The sequence below is a fragment of the Geotrypetes seraphini genome, chromosome 3 (assembly GCF_902459505.1).
Source record: "Geotrypetes seraphini chromosome 3, aGeoSer1.1, whole genome shotgun sequence".
Taxonomy (NCBI): domain Eukaryota; kingdom Metazoa; phylum Chordata; class Amphibia; order Gymnophiona; family Dermophiidae; genus Geotrypetes; species Geotrypetes seraphini.
In genome coordinates this window covers 262,340,127-262,359,960 of record NC_047086.1, presented here as the reverse complement: position 1 = coordinate 262,359,960, position 19,834 = coordinate 262,340,127, and the positions used below count along the sequence as shown (strand labels likewise).

Here is a 19,834-nt window from a genome sequence, read left to right as displayed (position 1 = left end):
AACTTCTATCTACGTGGGTGTAGTCTACAGACCTCCGACTCAATCGCAGCAAATTGATAAGGATCTGATTGTGGATATCCAAAAGTTTGGAAGGAAAGAGGAGGTTCTGCTGTTGGGAGATTTCAACCTGCCGGATGCGGACTGGAATGTTCTGTCTGCGGAATTGGAAAGAAGTAGGGAGATTGTGGATGCCTTTCAAGAGGCTCTGCTCAGACAAATGGTGACGGAACCCACAAGGGAAAAAGCGATATTGGATCTGGTCCTCACAAATGGAGAGAGTATCTCTAATGTTCGAGTGGGTGCTCACCTGGGAAATAGCGATCATCAAACGGTTTGGTTTGATATAACGGCTAAAGTGGAGAGCAGCCGCACGATACTTAAAGTCCTAGATTTCAAACGTATGGACTTTAATGCAATGGGAGAGTACCAGAAGAAAGAGCTGTTAGGATGGGAGGGCATAAGAGAAGTGGAAAGACAGTGGTCTAAGCTGAAAGGAGCGATAAAAATGGCTATGGACCTTTATGTGAAGAAAATCAATAAAAACAAGAGAAAAAGGAAGCCGATATGGTTCTCCAAACTATTGGCGGAGAAAATAAAGGCGAAAGAGTTGGCGTTCGTGAAATATAAAAAAAACCCAAGAAGAGGAGTGCAGAAAGGACTACAGGGTGAAACTGAAAGAAGCCAAGAGAGAGATACGTCTGGCGAAAGCACAGGCGGAAGAACAAATGGCTAAAAATGTAAAAAAGGGAGACAAAATTTTTGCAGATATATTAGTGAAAGGAGGAAGATGAAAAATGGAATTGCTAAACTAAAAGATGCTGGGAACCGATATGTGGAAAGTGATGAGGAAAAAGCAAATGTGCTAAATAAATACTTCTGTTCTGTGTTCACAGAAGAAAATCCTGGAGAAGGACCGAGATTGTCTGGCAAAGATACACAAGAAAATGGAGTAGATTCTGCGCTGTTCACAGAGGAGAGTGTTTATGAGCAACTTGAAAAATTGAAGGTGGACAAAGCGATGGGACCAGACGGGATCCATCCCAGGATACTAAGGGAACTCAGAGAGATTCTGGCGGGTCCTATTAAAGACTTGTTGAACAAATCTCTGGAGATGGGAGTGGTTCCTGGGGATTGGAGGAGAGTGGATGTGGTCCCTATTCACAAAAGTGGTCACAGGGATGAAGCGGGAAATTACAGGTTGTTGGAAAAGTAATGGAAGTGTTGCTGAAAGAAAGGATAGTGTACTTCCTTGAATCTAATGGGTTACAGGATCCGTGGCAACATGGCTTTACAAAAGGTAAATCGTGCCAAACGAACCTGATTGAATTTTTTGATTGGGTGACTATAGAGCTGGATTGAGGACATATGCTACATGTAATTTACTTAGATTTCAGCAAAGCCTTTGATACGGTTCCTCATAGGAGGCTGTTGAAGGGCTGAACTGGGTTAGAAACTGGGTTAGAAACTGGCTGTCAGACAGATACCAGAGAGTGGTGGTTAATGGAAGTTGCTCGGAGGAAGGAAAGGTGAGTAGTAGAGTCTCTCAGGGTTCGGTGCTGGGGCCGATCCTGTTCAATATGTTTGTGAATGACATTGCTGAAGGGTTAGAAGGAAAAGTGTGCCTTTTTGCAGATGATACCAAGATTTGTAACAGAGTATTTTTATTTATTTATTCAATTTTCTATACCGTTCTCCCAGGGGAGCTTAGAACAGTTTACATGCATTTATTCAGGTACTCAAGCAGTTTTCCCTCCAAGATTTGTAACAGAGTAGACACCGAAGAGGAAGTGGAAAATATGAAAAAGGATCTGAAAAAGTTAGAGGAATGGTCTAATGCTTGGCAACTAAAATTCAATGCAAAGAAATGCAGAGTAATGCATTTGGGGATTAATAATCAGAAGGAACCGTATATGCTGGGAGGAGAGAAGCTGATATGCACGGACGTGGAGAGGGACCTTGGGGTGATAGTGTCTGAAGATCTAAAGGCGAAAAAACAGTGTGACAAGGCAGTGGCTGCTGCCAGAAGGATGCTGGGCTGTATAAAGAGAGGCGTAGCCAGTAGAAGGAAGAAGGTGTTGATGCCCCTGTACAGGTCATTGGTAAGGCCCCACTTGGAGTATTGTGTTCAGTTTTGGAGACCGTATCTGGCGAAGGACGTAAGAAGACTTGAAGCGGTCCAGAGGAGGGCGACGAAAATGATAGGAGGCTTGGGCCAGAAGACGTATGAAGAGAGACTGGAAACCCTGAATATGTATACTCTAGAGGAAAGGAGGGACATGGGAGATATTATTCAGACGTTCAAATACTTGAAGAGTATTAACATAGAACAAAATCTTTTCCAGAGAAAGGAAAATGGTAAAACCAGAGGACATAATTTGAGGTTGAGGGGTGGTAGATTCAAGAGCAATGTTAGGAAATTCTACTTTATGGAGAGGGAGGTGGATGCCTGGAATGCGCTCCCGAGAGAGGTGGTGGAGAGGAAAACGGTGACTGAGTTCAAAGAAGCGTGGGATGAACACAGAGGATCTAGAATCAGAAAATAATATTAAATATTGAACTAAGGCCAGTACTGGGCAGACTTGCACGGTCTGTTTTTGTATATGGCCGTTTGGGGGAGGATGGGCTGGAGAGGGCTTCAATGGCTGGGAGGGTTTAAATGGGATGGAGTAGGTTTTAATGGAGATTTCGGCAATTGGAACCCAAGCACAGTACCGGGTAGAGCTTTGGATTCTTGCCCAGAAATAGCTAAGAGAAAAAATTTAAATTAAATCAGGTTGGGCAGACTGGATGAACCATTTGGGTCTTTATCTGCCGTCATCTACTATGTTACTATGTTACTTGGAGCCTGAAGCATGCACAGGGAGTCAGTGTGTGCACAGGGAGGGAGTCAGTTGGACATCTATTAGGAATACAGTGGTTTGGGCGTAACAGTCTGAATGCTAGCTTGTCCTGAGGGATTAGATGAAGAGGTAGGTTTTCATTTTTTATTAGTGGTAAAATGACATAAAACTACAGAGCCAGTCTGTGCATCTGATGGCTCTGCCAGTTCCACCCAGCAGAAACGGGAAGTACACATCGGAAACATCAGAAGGGGAAAGACTAGTAGAGCCATCAGCAATGTAGATTAGACAACCACTCTGTGCCACTTTTATTTTACTGGAAAACAGCTTGGCTGGTGGAGGGAGGTAGGAGGTAAGGAAGCTGCTGTTCAGGGAGAAGGCTGGAGGAAAGAAGCATTTACTGGGGGTTTCACTGTAAAAAAATAAAAGTTTGCCTAGGGCCCATAAGTAGTTAAAATGGTCCTGTCTTTGCAGTTTCATGGTGGTCAGGGCTGGGACCAGTTTGAGATGGAAAGCAGATGGCACAATAATCCACTCAATCAACAATTTCCTTTCATCCAGTAAGTCGAGCCAGGCCAGAAAGTTATTAGGATAATTTTTATTTTTTTAATATCTTTATTCATTTTAAAGCCAAAAATAAGTGCAACATATTTTACAGACATTTTACACTTTAACAACACTTAACTTCTATCAAATTATATTTATGACAAATATATATATTATCCCCCCCCCCCCTTTATACATATCCAACAATTGCACTCTAATTAAAAGTATCTCCCCACCCACCCTGGACGTGTATGATCAAAGGGAAAAATCAACAACCACTCAACTTAACAGAAAAGGAAAACCTAATATTGAAAATGGATTAGATAATCTGTGCAAAAAAATACTAGCGTTTTGCTCTGTTAATGGAAGAAAAGGAAAGGCATCATGGACTTGATATATTGCCTTTCTGTCGTCCAACCAAAGCAGTTTACATATTCTGTGCAGGTTCTTTCTCTGGCCCTTTTGGGCTCACAATCTGTTTTTGTACCTGGAACAATGGAGGGTTGAGTGACTCGCTCAGGGTCACAATGAGTTATAGTGGGAATTGAACCTAGTTTCCCAGGTTCTTAACCCACTGAATTAACCATTAGGCTACATCTCCACTCTTATCATATCTACAAAGGCAGGGGTGATGAGGTTGGTAATGTGCCTTTTTTTATTTCTTGGCCTAACAATTTTCTCCTGCTTTTTTGCATTTGCAGCACAATCAGAACCAGATCTTGGTTCTGGCATCAGAAGCTTTCATTATACAGCTGTTCTTCTACTCCTCATTCGCTTGATCTTGTCCTTGTAGTTAATCAAGTTTATTAGAGGCTTGATATACCGAACATCAAGGGGCTCATAATCGAAAGAGAAAACCATCCAAAAACTGTCCTAAGTCGGCACTTGGTGAACATTGTCAAAATACATCCAAACGCCGATAATAAAAACGGGTTGTGGACATATTTCTAAATGACCTAGGCCTTCATAGTGCTGCTGAACGACCATAGATAAATGGGGCATTTCAGGAGGAGTGTTGAGAGCAGGAGTTGGGCAGGACGTGGGCCGGCTTAGACTTAGTCGTACAGCATGTATAACCGAAAGTTATACAACACAGGATCGACGGAACTTGGATGTTGTGACTTAGACCATTTAAAACATGGTCTAAGTCAGTGTTTTTCAACCTTTTTTGGGCAAAGGCACACTTGTTTCATGAAAAAAATCACGAGGCACACCACCATTAGAAAATGTTAAAAAATTTAACTCTCTGCCTATATTGACTATATATAAAGTAATTCTCTTGAATAGGAATCAAATAAACACAAAGAAAGTATTTTATAATTACTTTATTACGAAATAAAAATTATAAAATACTTTATTCAGTGCGAAACCTGGGCCTGTTTGGCTGAACACAAAGCTGATATTCTGGCTGGAATCGAAGAAAGACACACACGTAGCTCTTCGTCAACAGCTCTCAGTCTCTCTCTGTATTTGGTTTTTATAGCATACAAAAATAGACAAATATACCCTCCATCCTTTTTATTAAACCACAATAGCAGTTTTTAGCGCAGGGAGCTGCGCTGAATGCCCAACGCTGCTCTTGACGCTCATAGGCTCCCTGCGCTAAAAACCACTATTGCGGTTTAGTAAAAGGTGACCATATTGTAAAATATAGACAGCAGATATAAATTCAGAACTGTGCATAGTAAGTGAAGGGAAGTTTTCATCTCTGGGAATTTACCCAGTTAACTATTAAGTTATTTGGGCAAATTCCTTTGAAAACTGTGGTAATACTGCCTCCACTTTGCTAAATTTAAAATAAAATCATTTTTCCTACCTTGTCTGGTGATTTCTGGTTGCACTTTCTTCTTCTGACTGTGCATCCAATCTTTCTTCCCTTCTATCAGCCTGTATGCTTTCTCTCCTCCACACCTCATTCCCTCCCCCAACTTTTTCTTCCTCTCTCCCTGACCTTTCTTTCTTTTTTTCTGTTTCTCTTCTTTCCTTCTGTTTCCCTGCCTGCCCCCTTTCTTTCTTTCTCCCTGCCGTTCCCCAAGCCACTGCCACTGCCGCTGCCATCGGGGAACAGGACCCACCAATGGATAACAGGCCCCAAAGCCGACGCCGACGCATGCTCTCCCTGACGTCAATTCTACAATCGGAAAGGAAGTTCCGCCCAGCCAGGCAGCGATTGGCTGGCCCGAACTTCCTCTCCGACTGTAGAATTGACGTCGGGGAGAAGAAGACTTATCAGCTCGATAGATTAGATCGCCAAGACAAAGTGAGTCCTGGGTGATCGACTCACTTTGCCTTGGCGAGCTACTGGCGCCCCTGCCTCGGGCCCCCTGTCAGCTCCGGGCCCGGCGGCCCTGCGGCACACCAGGCAACATCTCGCGGCACACTAGTGTGCCGCGGAACAGCGGTTGAAAAACACTGGTCTAAGTCACAAAAACCCACCTAAACTCACCAGATAAGCACTGCAAACACATAATACAGATCCCCAGTGATCACTGACCTCCCCCAACCCCATAAAAATCGTAATTACACGTTTAAAATTCAGCCTCCAGACCATCATCTCCTGGCAGCCTGGCATAGGAAAGCCTAGTCGACCTGCAAAGAGGCATCTTAAGCTGTCTTGGGAGTGGGTTAGGGACCCATGGAGAGGAGGCCCCATGCCCATAAGCCCCTGAAATCACTGCATTGATACTGAAACATGTACACTCTCCTATACACCCCCAAAACCCTTTTGTACTAGCATAAAAGTGGCTCCTGCAGCCATAAGGGCTATTAGGGTGGTAGAAAGTGGGTCTAGGGGATTCTGGAGGTAATTTGGGGGGTTTACCATAACCTATAATGGAGCTGTAGTGAGATGATGACATGACACCCTTTTTGTGAAATTCACAGCAGTGCCCCACTATTTAGGTGCCCCACTATTTAGGTGCCATGTCTGGGTGTTCAGTCCATCACTTTGCAGACCCCTCCCACGTCCAACAGGGCTTGTTCTATGCGTTTTTGACGTGGACAAAAAGTTGGACGAAAATATGGTATAAAGATGTACGATTTAACAGCTTGGACAATCAGATCAGCAGGACGTATAGTTAGACGATTTTCGAAACGAAAAAAAAATTGGACGTATTTTTTGAAAATAGACTATAATAACATATCATACACATCTTTAAATAAAAAGGCTTTCAAACAGGCTTTGAATTTGGCTAAGGAGGTTTCATGGCGAAGATACGACAGTAAAGCATTCCATAAAGTAGAAACTGTTACAGAAAAAATAGATTTACGGGTAGAAGAGCGACCAAGACAATAAAGGGGATGGAACTTCTCTCTTTTGAGGAAAGAGTAAAAAGGTAAGGGCTTTTCAGCTTGGAAAAGAGATGGCTGAGGGGAGATATGATTGAAATCTACAAAATCCTGAGTGGTGTATAGCGGGTATATGTGGATCGATTTTTCACTCTGTCAAAAATGACAAAGACTAGGGAATAACATGATCATATTTTTTGATGTTTGATAAAAGTTTTACTGTAGTATTTTGCACTGCCTGTAATCTTCGAATTTCTTTTTGCGTAATGCCCTGATAGTAAAGCTTTCTTGTAATGAGAGAATGAATCAAGATGTTAAAAGATGTTAGTGATGATTCTAGACCTGGGGTTTTAAGTGGGGTGGGAGGGGAGTCTTACAGTCAGAGGTCCTGAATCTAGTCATTATGCTTCACCCCTCAGCAATGGTCCTGTTGCCTTGCTGCCTTTGCTGCTGCCGTGCATGAGAGAAAAAACAAAGGAGATTTTCCTAGAAGGCCTGGATTCAGCTATGATCAGGAAAAGTGTGGAGGTTTGGAAAAATGAGCACCATTGCTGTATCTGGCCCTTAGAGTGTAATTTGGAGATATCTGTGTTAAACGGTCAACACTAAATCTTGGTTTCCCTGATAGATTGTGTACAAACTGCTGGAAGGAGAGAGACCTGGGAGACACAGGGGCCAAAGTCAGCTCTATGGCATTCTGGAATAATTTCTTACATGGTCATTATGGATTTTTGACATGGAGTAACTTCGGTCTCTTTCTAATAATCTTTTATATAGCAAATGAATGAATCTGAGTTTGTGCAATGGTTTGCCAAACATAGATGCTGCACATTAAACATTATTCAGGAATCTGGCTCTCAGAATGGAAAAAAAATAAAACGTTGAACTAAAGATGCCTTTTACTATTAAGTGACTGGAGGCACTTTTTTGATTACTGGTACAAAAAATATGTTTTTTTTTTTCTTTAGAGTCACAGGATCTGTACAGAGATTGCAAAATGTAATGTGAACATTTTCAATCAGGATTATAAGAAGCACAGAGCAAGACAGAAGTGTTTGATCTGAAATATACAGCATTACATTTAGGGAGCAATAACGTAGGAGCCTATTCTATAAAGACAAATGGGTTCCTAAGTTCCTTTACAAAATACTAACATAACTGAGTATTAACACACTTAACATCTAGGCACTTGCACTCGTATGGCAGTCATAGAACTGATGTAAGTGTGAAAACCTAAGTGCAGCAAGTACTTGCATAACTTATAGTACTCTGTAAGAAAGTTGCAGAAATTTCACCCATCCCCCACTGAAATCTAAGTCATACCCACTTGTACCTGCTAACATCCATTTCATCCCCACTCATCCCTGCAATCAGTCTCCTCCATTCCCACCAGTGCTGCCCAAATCAGGGGGGAAAAAATTGTGTGTTTTTAAAAAATCTTTATTAAGTTTTCAAGGCTAATAAAAAGTGTACAACATTATACATACATTAATAATCAGAGTAAACATTTATAATCAATCAGTAACAATATAGAAAGAATAACCCCCCCTTCCAATACATTCAATCAACGAATAAAAACAAACCAAAAGAGATAGCCCTCCCTCTCCTTCCCTGGATGTGCGTGTAATTCCACAGAAAATTAAACGTAAGAGATAACTATACCAAAGTAACAAAAGACGTCAATGGACCCCAAACTAATCTGAATAATTTATTATGTCCCAACATGTCAGCGTTCATTTTTTCATACTTGTAGCATAAGCATAAATTCACCCACCAAAAAGTAAAACTAAGGCGATCCCAATTTTTCCAATTGCGATTAACCTTATAAATTCTGGGTAATTTGATACTCAGCATATGACATAATCATCATGGGGACATGAGTTGCCATTCTAAATAAAGCCAATCCGGAAGATGCTCCAAGACTTCAGGAAGGATCCAATACATACCCTGACGCAGAATAAATGCTTGATGGTATCTATATAAATTTGGGAAATTTACCCTACCCGCCACAATTGGTTTTTGCAAAGATACTAAAGTTATTCTAGCAGTTTTACCCAGCCAAATACTCATACTCATTTGGTAGCAAACTACAGGCAAAATCATCATCTTGACGGTTTGAATTCTCCCCCACCAAGACAGATGTAATGGGTTCCAATGCTCACACATTTCTTTAAAAAAAAAAATTTTGATTCGATTTGGCCTGTTGAATTTATTTTTCAATTCAGTTTCCTTTTCCTGCCCAATTAGGCATTTTTCAAACGTCCTGGCAGGTTTATTGTGTAGTCTATCCACCCACCTCATCTCCCCAATGCCCTCTCCAGCCCCACAATGGTGCTGTGGTACAAACAAAATAAACAAAAAAGACTTTTCCTATTTCTGTTAGACAGCGAGCGTAAGTTAGGACCTAACACCAGCTCTGGCAGAATATATATTTCAAATATGACATATTGTAATCACACAATAGACAATAAAATTATTGTTTTCTACATTCCACTGCCATAGCCAACATTTGTTGGGTTTTTTTCCCCACTGTCTACCATCTCTCTTTCTCTATTCGCCTGCCTTGTGCCCTGGGTCAAACCTCTCTATTCCCATCTATGCAGCATCTCTCCTTTCCTCCATTATCATGTAAAACATTTCTTTCTCTCTCCTTATGCACCATCTCTCCCTGCCCTCCACCCTATGTCCAACATTTCTCAATCTCTTCTCCATGCATGTCTCCCTTTCACCCCTTTCTACCTCTTTGTTTTATCTCTCCCTTCCTCTCCTCTACCCTCTCTCCCCCTGTATGCAGCAGCTTTTTTCCCCTCCCATCCCCCTGAGCAGCAGCTTTCTGCCCCTCCCATTCCCCTGAGCAGCAGCTTTCCTCACCTCCCACCCATCCCCCTGTGCAGCAGCTTTCCATCCCTTCCTTCCATCCCCCTGTGCAGCAATACCCCACCGACCCTCCCACCGTGAGACCTGACATATCTCAGAGACCTCCTAAAGCAGCAGCTGTGGCAGAACTCTGACTCATCAGTGACGCGGCAGAGGGAAGGCCCCAGCAGGGTAGGCCATGAAGCATCCCGTTCAGAGTGCTGCCGCTGCTACTTTAGGAGGCCTCGGAGGTATGTCAGGTCTCACCTGGGTGTTGCAAGTAGGGGGTATTGGTCTCTGAATTGGTGAGTCTGATTTTCACGGACGAATAGATTTGAATAGATTCACCAAAGTGAATAGGTGAATCAGTTTGAATCAGCGAATCAGGCAGCATTAGTATCCACAGGTACTTCCTGCAGTGCTTCATCTAAACTTTCCTCTACCCTGTTTCCTCCTGACTCGAACACTAGGGTTACCAGATGTCCGGGAAAACCCGGACATGCCCTTTTTAAAGAGGACTCGCTGGGTGCCCAGATAGATTTCCAAAATTTGGCAGTTTGTCCGGATTTTAGAAGGCCCCGAGCTTGGAGCCATATTAGGAGTACCACCGAGCATATGCAGATGTGATGCAATGATATCATACGTATTTGACCTCATCACATTGCATCTGCACATGCTTGGAGGTCCTCCAGATGTGGTCCAGATTTGGAGAAGAAGAGATGAGATGAGATTTGTGTGGGGGCGAGGCTGGGGGTGTAATGGGGTGGAGTTGGGAGTGGAACAGGGTGGAGCTGGAGGCAGAATGGAGCAGTGCTGGAGGCAGAACGGGGCGAGCCACATGTCTTTCTTTTTTTTTTTTTTTTACATAAACAAATCTGGTAACCCTAACCAACACCTTCCCAACTCCTTCCACAGATTTTTGGGGCTGTATTCACTATTCAACCAATGATTGTTCCAAACCTCATTCTGGGGTTCTGACTGCCTCTCTGGCCATTCCAAGCCTCATTCTGGCGCTCCAATAGCCTCTCTCAGTATATTCCAAACCTTACTCTGGCATCACCAGCAATTTTGATTGCACTCCTGTGGGAAACCTGCTGCAACTTCATCCATCCCCACCTATGTCCTGCCCATGCTTCTCCTCTGTGTATGCCCCCTTTACAAATATCTGTTATGTAAAATAAGCAGGTGTTTGCAGGATAGCACTTAGGCAGTTTGCTAGCACTTATGCATGTAGGTGTGCACTTATATGCATAAAGCTAATATTCAAAACATTTATATGAGTATTACATGCATAAATGTGAGAACCTAGTCTATAGAATTGTGCAGTAAAAGGTAATTTTATAACAAGGGACTTAGATTAATAGGACAGGAAGACCTAAATGTTAGATATATTTGTAAATCAGTAACATTGCACCCCCCCCCCCCCCACACACACACACACCTTCCCTACTTGCACTGTGTGTACATATAGGCGTGACCTAATTTTATAAGAGGCCTTTACCATGCATAAATCAGCATTTTACATACAGAAAAGGTTTACAAAATTTTAATTTAGAGCTTGAGGTTATTTTATATTGTGGCGAGATGGTGGCGGGGATAGTCCACTGATTTTGCAACATTTGGAAAGAGGTATAGAATGCAAGGTGCTTACGAAGGCTTCACAATTAACTGTAGACATCTCATAGAGTTATTAACTGTTTTGCAGATGAAAACTGGGATGGTGACCAGCTGCTTGGATTTGAACCTTGCAATGAAAACCTCATAACAGGTTGCAACATTATCAGTGGGAAATGTGAGTGCGACAGCGTCCGGACCTGTAGCAATCCCTTTGAGTTTCAAAGCCAGGATAGCTGCCTGGCAGCCTTGAGACAAATTGAAGGTGAGTACCTCTCTAATGCAGAGTTTTCAGCTTCTGATTGTCCCTGTGTGCGGCTTTCACTCTGACCAGGCAGATTAGAGCTGATTGTTGGAAAACAGAGACCGAGGCAATTCCAGATGGTGGTGGTGATCATTGAGAATGCAGGCTAGGTGAGCAGACAGATGTGTATTGCTTTTTGCTTTTGAAGTCATAGCAGGTGGTGAGGTAGAATGTTAACCCCCATGAGGTCTAACAGTCAGGTGATATTGTCAGAGCTGTGATCATGTCAGGTGTGGTAAATTATAAAAGTAAAGAATACTGATCTAGTCTGATTGTGCTCTTAATGTGGAATCCTTGGAAGTGTATTTGACAGCCTCTACAGCTAGCAAAGTTTGGCTGAAGGTTGCACCGGACATGCTTTATGCTGCGACTGTTCCTAATGTGTAGATTCAATGATTTCTAAATACAATTTGCACCACATGGGTTTTCTTACTTTCTATTTGGAAGTCATGTGGATAGAAAATCCAGTACCATTTAATGGGAGGCCCGAGAGAATGAATATTGTAGTTTTATGGATAGCCGATACACGAGTCAATACAGGAGAGGCTGTTTAGATCCTCAAATGAAAAAGAAATTCAAATCACAAAGACGGAATTTCTTGTAAGTACAAGATCCCATTGAAAAGATCATTCTAACAATAAATGTTTACAGACTTATGGTACTGTGAGCAGCTTTACAGAAACTGCGTTTGCTGGTGGAACTGAACACCAGTGCCTAATTTTTTTGAGAGATTTATTTTGGCCCCTGATTCAGCCCCAAACCAAGCGAAATGTGGCCATGTCAGGCCATTTCAAATAAAATCCTTGCAATATAAAGAAATTCCATCTTTATGATCTTGAAAAAGTGTGCAAAAATAGTTTAGCCAGTGGTATGAAGATTTGCAAATTTGTGTGTTTTATTGAGATGAGAATGGCACAGAGAGGGTTAAATGGTTCAGGAAATCAACAGTAGCACTTGTTGCAGCAGAGACATTACCTGGGATGGTGCTGTTATTGCAGTGTTGTCTGAGGTGCACTGCTTTATTCCAACTCCCTCCCCCCTCCCATGGTTCATACAGCTGCTGCTCAGGTTGCCCATTCTTATAAAAATCCCTTTCTCAATTCTCCAGATTTAAGTGCTATACAAATCAACAAAAGCCGTCCTGCAAAGCATTGAGAATTCTTTTGTTGGTGTTTGAAACTCCTGGGTAAGAGCACAGTGCATTCTCATGTAAGACCACTGAGGTCCTTCTGGGTTGTCCGCCTTTCAATGCCTTTGTTGAGAGCAGCTTGCTTGGCCCCTGCCAGGCATCAACCTTTCCCATGCCATGTTTCTTTGCTCCACAGTACTGGAATGCCCTCTCTGTGGAGATCCAAATATGTGAGAGACTTTGTTTAAGAAAATACATAAGGCTCTCAGTTTCTAATAGTAGTAGCTAATAAATAGTTTGGCACCAGAGTGAACTGAACTGTTCAGTTACTGAATGCATACTGTTATTCTTTGATGTACTGCTTATCAGGTGTATTTTAGTTTTAAGCCTTTGGCTAGTCAGATCGATGTTCAGGATATCTACAATGAATTTGCCTGAGATAGATTGACTTGCTGAGGTGTCCTGAGAACTGGGCTGAGAACCCCTGGATAGGAGCCTACAGAAGTCACTGCTTTTTAAACACCAGCTACTGCAGGCTTTTATAGATGGATATTCAAAGCCTGTGTCTGGATATCAACTAGCACTGAATATTTGGGTATGGAGTGGCTGATGCTACTTATCCAGATACTGGCAATATTTAGTCTGATACCAGAATGGTTAACTGGATAAATGTAGGGCAGCCTTTTTTTCTGTCCTAACTTTATCCAGGCAGTTACTTTGTTTCCATTGAATATTGCTGCTAACTAGGAAACTCATGGCTCCACCCAGGCACAACCCCCAGGCCGCCCTGGTTTTACACAGATATTGCTGAAACAGTCTAACCAGATTATTCAGTGGCATTATACAGTATAGTCAATGGGATTTTTCCAAATAGGAGCCATTCCTACCCAGATAAATCTCACAGAAAATTGACTAGTTTTGTTATTATGCTATTAATTTTGTTATTTTATACATTTCTTGCTCTGTTGGATATTTGTCTGGATTACATGTCAAAAGCTTTGAGTAAATTGAATCACTCCTGGAAACTTGTTTGAATAAGTTTAATCCTGCACTATGAATCTTGAGAGAGACTTGGATGGAACAAAAGAAAAAGGGGATAGAAGGATATAGATAGAGGATTACTATACAGGTCCTGGACCTAATGGGCTACCGCGTGAGTGGACTGCTGGGCGTGATAGACCTCTGGTCTGACCCAGCAGAGGCACTGCTTATATTCTTAAGTTGTTATGTCTTGGCTGTAGATAAAATATGATACATTTTGATCTGATTGAGGTTGGGGGAGGGGGTCCCCTTAGTAGGAAGGATTAGGTTCTTACCTGGATAATCCTCTTTCCTATAGAACAGCATACAATTCCTTATGGATAGGTTAAGCATCTCTCGCGAGTTGGTTGCAAAAGACATCAATCATTTACTTCTCTCCATCCCCTTGTTTCTCTGGGCAATGCCCCCTCTCCTCAGTCCTTACCAAAGCAAGAGATAACCCCTAGGAGAGGAAATAAGAATAAGAAGGGACTTGGGGAACTCTCCGATCCAGATAAGTTTGATCTGCTCTGCAATAGTAAATAAGAGTTAACAACCAACCACCCAACATAGCAACAAAGAACAATGGCGAAACAAAAACCCACATACCTGTGTGCAACTGGCACTAAGTTTCAAGTTTATTATTGATTTGATATAACACCTTATTTATTTCAATTTAAAATAGGGTTAAAACAAAAGATAAAGTACACGACTGGACAAACAGGTATGAATGGAAAGAGGGAAGAACTACAATGGTTAAAGGAAAGTGAGGTACAAAGGGAAAAACAAAAGGACAGGTTCAAAAACAAATAAGTCCTATACAAATGGACTAGTAAAAGATAAAAGTTTTAAAATCCTTAAAAGGACACTCAAACTTGAAAAGCATCTTTAAAAAGGAATGTCTTAAGAAAAGATTTAAATTTCTCATGGTTAGTTGTCTCTCTTAATGCATTTGGCGCCAAGTTGCAGAGGGATGCGGCAACTACTGAGAAAATGGTGTTTCTTCTAGTGTTTATATGGTTAAGGGATGGGATTGCTAATAGATTTTGGTCCGAGGAACAAAGAAGACGCGATGAAGCGTACGGTATCAAGAGTTTATTAATAAATTCTGGCTGTCCAGTGTTTCTTGTTTTAAAAGTTAATAATAGTGTTTTATAAGTGACACGGTGTTGGATGGGAAGAAAATGGGCTTTTATCAGGAGGGGAGTTACATGGTCGAATTTTTTGGCTTTGTAGATTACTTTTACTGCAGTGTTCTGGACTATTTGTAGATGTCTTAACTCTTTTTTGGTAATTCTGTGGTATAAGGCATTACCGTAATCCAGACAAGATATAACCAGTAAGTGAATTAAAGTATTTAGAGCAGATATGTCGAGAAATATAGCTAGTGAGTGAATCATTTGTAAATGATGAAAGCATTTACTTACAACTATACTTATATGATTGTGGAAAGTGAGAGTATCATCAAAAGTGATACCTAGGAGCTTAATACTGCATACTGTCTGTATTGGAATTGGTGATGTTGAGTGATAACTTGTTTGAATTTAACCAATCATGGATCTTATCAAGCTTTTTATTGATGGTAAGAATGTCATTATGATTATCCAAATTGATGGGATGTATTAGTTGGATATCGTCTGCATAAGCGCAGATGGTAAAATCGATTGATTGTCCTAGCATGATCAAGGGAGCCATGAAAATATTAAAAAGAAGTGGGGAGAGTAAGGACCCTTGAGGTATGCCATAGTTGTTTGAGAAAGTGTAAGATTTTGAGCCATTGAATGATACTTTTGAAGTGCGTTCCTTGAAATATGAAATAAACCAATTAAGGATTTGACCAGAAATCCCTATTTCCTCCAGTCAATGGATAAGCAAAAGATGATCGATTGTATCAAATGCAGAGGATAAGTCAAGAGAAATTAGTAAGATAGAGTTATGGTGGTCTAGGTGGTAGTTAATGTTAGTGAGAAGGCCAATTAAAGAGAGTTCGCTTGAGTGATGTTTTCTAAATCCTTTATGATTTGGGTGTAAAGCATTCTGTGCTTTCCACAAAATCAGATATTTGATTGAAGATGATCTTTTCGGTGATTTTTGATAAAAAGAAGATATTAGAGATGGGGTGATTTGTACATTCGGCAGCACTTGTTTTCAAATCACTTATGATTGGATAAATAATGGCTTCCTTCCAGGGTTTTGGAACAGAACTTGTAGTCAAACTAGTAGAGACTAATTCTAGAATATGGGGACCGAATGTTGCAAAATATCGTTTAAGAATTGTTGGAGAAATTGAGTCAATGCCAGCACTTTTTGTACAGCTCTCAACAAGGCAAAATGTGCTGTTATCGATTTTGGAACTGATATATCATTTCTTCAAAAGCAATGTTTCTCTTTCTTGGCTGCCACAAGCCAAGCCGCTGGGTACTCATCCAAGACTACAAGCCTCAGCAGGTATAACAGACATCTGACAGGGCAGGGCATCAAGAATCATATGCTGTTGTACAGGAAAGAGGCTTATCGAGGTAAGAACTAAATCCTTCCTGTGCAAACAGCATATGATTCCTTAAGGATGGAACATACCAGAGCAGTCCCCTTGAGTCTAGGGAAGGACAGATGAACATAAGTAGCTTCAAAATCTCCAGGATCTGGCGTTTGAACTTCAGTTTCCATGGTTCTGGAAGAAAGATTCAACCCTCTTCTGTGTTGAACAGAATCCCTAAATACTTCAGACATTGAGTGGGTTCCAGGTGGCTTTTTCTGAAATTTATAATCCACCCCAGATCCTGCAGGAGCTGAACCTCCTGAGATACTGCCCGATGACATTCCATCTCAGAAGGCGCTCTGATCAGCCAATCATCCAAGTACAGGCAAACTTGGAGGTCTGATCTGCGCAGATGCACTGCTGCCACCACCATTACTTTGTAAAAAGTGTGAGGCACCATTGCCAATCCGAAGGACAGCACCGAGAACTGAAAACACATGGAACCTGAGAAACCTCCTGTGATCTGGGAAAATGGGTATATGCAGGTAAACCCCCGTCAAATCCAGTGAGGTCAAAAATTTGCCCGGAGCTACTTTGGTGATAGCCAATCTCACCGTTTCCATCCAGAACCTGGGAACCTTTAACGCTACATTGACTAACTTGAGATCCAGGATTGGTCTCCAATCTTATGAGTCTTTCTTGAGCATGATAAAGTATATGGAATATCTGCCTGAGTTCAAGTCTGCATCTTGCACTGGCTCTATGACTTTAATTTGTAACAGTCTTTGGACAGTCACTCTGACCTTAGCTGCTTTCTATAGTCTTCCTGCCGAAGAGTCCAGAAAGATGTCCTGGAGAGGGCGACAGAATTTGAGTTTGCAACCCTCCCAAATGATGTCCAGCACCCATTGGTCTGATGAAATCTTCACCCAAGTATCCCTCCTATGCAAGGTATCTCGGAGGATGACCTGGAATCACTGAGACTTAGAATTTGTGACTGGATGTGAAGGCTCTTCTGCAGCCCTCAAACTTCTGTCTAGAGCCTTGGAAGGGCCTTTGGGACAAGGAGCCTGCTGATCCATAATGTAGTTTTCTGTAGTTATGAAAGGAACCATGACTGGAACTCCCAGTATCACATGACTTACTGTCTGACAAGGACTTGGGATGATGATCGGTCACACTGATCATTAAGTCATCCAGTCCTTTCCCAAATAAGCATCTGCCCCTTACAAGGGAGTTTGCTCAAGCTGGCCATAGACACCGGATCTCCAGCCCACTGCCAGATCCAGAGCATTCTGCAGATGGAGTCTGAATACACTGACACTTTAGTCATGACCCTTCACATGTCATAAATAGCGTCCACTACATAGTCCACCCCAGCCAGTACCACCCCACCCCTCTGCAGCTGGATTCTGGCATAGCATCTTATGGCAGGCTTGCAATACAGAGGACGCCGTGGCTGTGGCTTTAAAGCCTAATGCCAATGCAACAAACTGCCATTTGAGGATTAAGGCCCAGATTCTCAAAACTTTAACACAGTCGCTAAACTGGTTTCCGACAGTTTAGCCTGCATGCATTTTAGTGACGGATTATCAAAATGGCTTATCTCTGGTTTTAGTGAGCTTTCTAGCAGTCTCTGACACTGCCATACAAATGGGCTCTACAGAAATGAAATGAGCATTCCGGTGGATTCTTAAAAATCGCCACGCCATTCTCCAAGAGCGGCATCAGCTTTTGGTGACAAAAATCAGCAACTGGTCTGGGAGTGCCGGTACACTGACAGCACCATTAAAAGTACATCTTGTGGTGTGTGTTTTGACTGTGGCTAATGAAAAAAATAAAAAATTACATGAAGAATCCTAAATTGTAGTCTGTTTTATTTTTCAGTGGGAGTAGAAAAAGCATGCTTCTACGCGTGTATTATAACCCCCTTTAGCAGCTGGAGAGATGCCCAGTCTCTCCTGCCGCCAACCAACACATACCACCGGCAGCGGGAGAGATGCCTAGTCTCTGATGCCACCAATCGACACATACCACTGGCAGCAGGAGAGATGCCCAGTCTCTTCCACCCAACCGATACACTTCCAGGCAGCGAAAGAAATGCCCAATGTCTCATGCCACCAACCAACACCCCCCAAACCCTCTTGGCAGCGGGATAGTTGCCCATGCCCTCATGCCACCAACCAACACACACCACCAGCAGTGGGAGAGATGTCCAATATCTCCCGCCACCAACCAAAACCCCCAGTCCCCCCCTTGGCAGCGGGCAAGTTGCCAATGCTATCCGACCGCTATGCAAACCCCCCTCGTGCCTTTTACAGACCCCGCCCTCTCTCCTTTACCTTATTTTCAGATGGCTGGCCAGAGGGATGCCTACTCCCTCCAGCCAGCAGGCCCACCTCTTCAAAATGGTGGGCCTTCCCCTCCCCGGTGCAACCTGGGATGCTCCAGGGAGGGGCCTGAGGCTCTGATTGGCCCATACACATAAGGCCTCTCCAGACACATAAGGCCCCTCCTACTCTCCCGCTGCTGAGGGGGTGTTGGGGGTTGGTTGACGGCGGGAGACATTGGCCATTTCTCCCGCTGCCAGGGGTTGCATGTCAATTGGCAGCGGGAGACATTAGGCATCTCTTCTACTGTTGTGTTTTGGGGTTTCTTTGTTTTTTCATTTATTCTGCACATGTGCCCACCACTATAACTAGCGATGGACACATGCTAATTTAGTGAGTTTTTGCTACTCTCCGCAAACCTCTTTTTGGAGAATGACACACTTCTAAAAAAATCACTACTATAACAGCTGCGACAGCAGCCTATTGTTTTTTTGCGTAGTATTTTGAAAATCTAGCCCTAAGTCCATTTTGTGATTCTGAGAATCCTTCAGGACTACTCCACCTTCATTGAAAAGAGAAGTTCTTTTAGTAGCCTGAACGAATCCACCTTAAGTGGTATAAATAACTGCTAGAAATCAGAAGCCATGGGATACAATTTCAACATTGCCCTGGTCCCTGTTAGAGGACCCTTAGGCCTTTCCTAATGCTCCATTATCACCCTGGTAATCTCTGGGTGTAAAGGGAAGCACATGGTCTGTGATTTGGTACCGGTTAAGAGCAAGGTCTGTGCTGTAGAAACTTGCAGGGACTATAAATCCAACTCTGCAGAGAAACTGTAATAACCTCAGTTAAATCTGTCGACTTAAATAGCCTATGGAGCTTTGGGTCCTCTCCCTGATCTAGGGCTGACACCAACCCCTTGTTGCCTGCCCCACACTAGGTGCTAGAATCTTCCAGGAAGGACACATGGTGGGAGAGCAGCAGAATTGCATCCAACCCCAACTCGTCCCAGTCCTTACCCGCAAGGGTCTCTGGATCCTGCAGCTCTACTGATTGCAGCAAGATCTTACTTTGTGGAGGTAAACTCCTCTGAGAGCTGACTGGCTGACCCACAGACAAACCTTTATGCTTTTGGTAAGCTGCATACATCAAAGTTACAAAATCAGGGTCAAGGACCTGGCTTAGGACCTCTGCTGGTCTGCCACACGTCTCCTCATAGGGTCAGGGCTATCTGTGCAAAAGCACTTTGCTGGTGAAATCAAGTCACATTTAAGAGGCTCTGACAAAGCTTTACGTCCCAGATCTCTGGTTTTCAGCACCTCCTGATGCATAAAGTGACCAGAGGGGGCTAAGTCCATGGCTCCCCCTCGCCCTCACGTGTCCCGCAACATGGTATACAAGGATGCTCTTCATCTGTCCATTCATTGC

General features: G+C 42.6%; 1 protein-coding gene across 1 annotated transcript in view; it reads left to right on the top strand.

Moving 5' to 3' along the window:
* Positions 1-19,834, top strand: part of CRIM1 (cysteine rich transmembrane BMP regulator 1) — a 1,144,468-nt gene that overhangs the window by 103,727 nt on the left and 1,020,907 nt on the right. Inside the window, exon 2 of the mRNA XM_033937787.1 lies at positions 11,236-11,409. Within this exon, the coding sequence (XP_033793678.1) occupies positions 11,236-11,409 (174 nt within the window). The remainder of the gene's footprint in view (positions 1-11,235; positions 11,410-19,834) is intronic.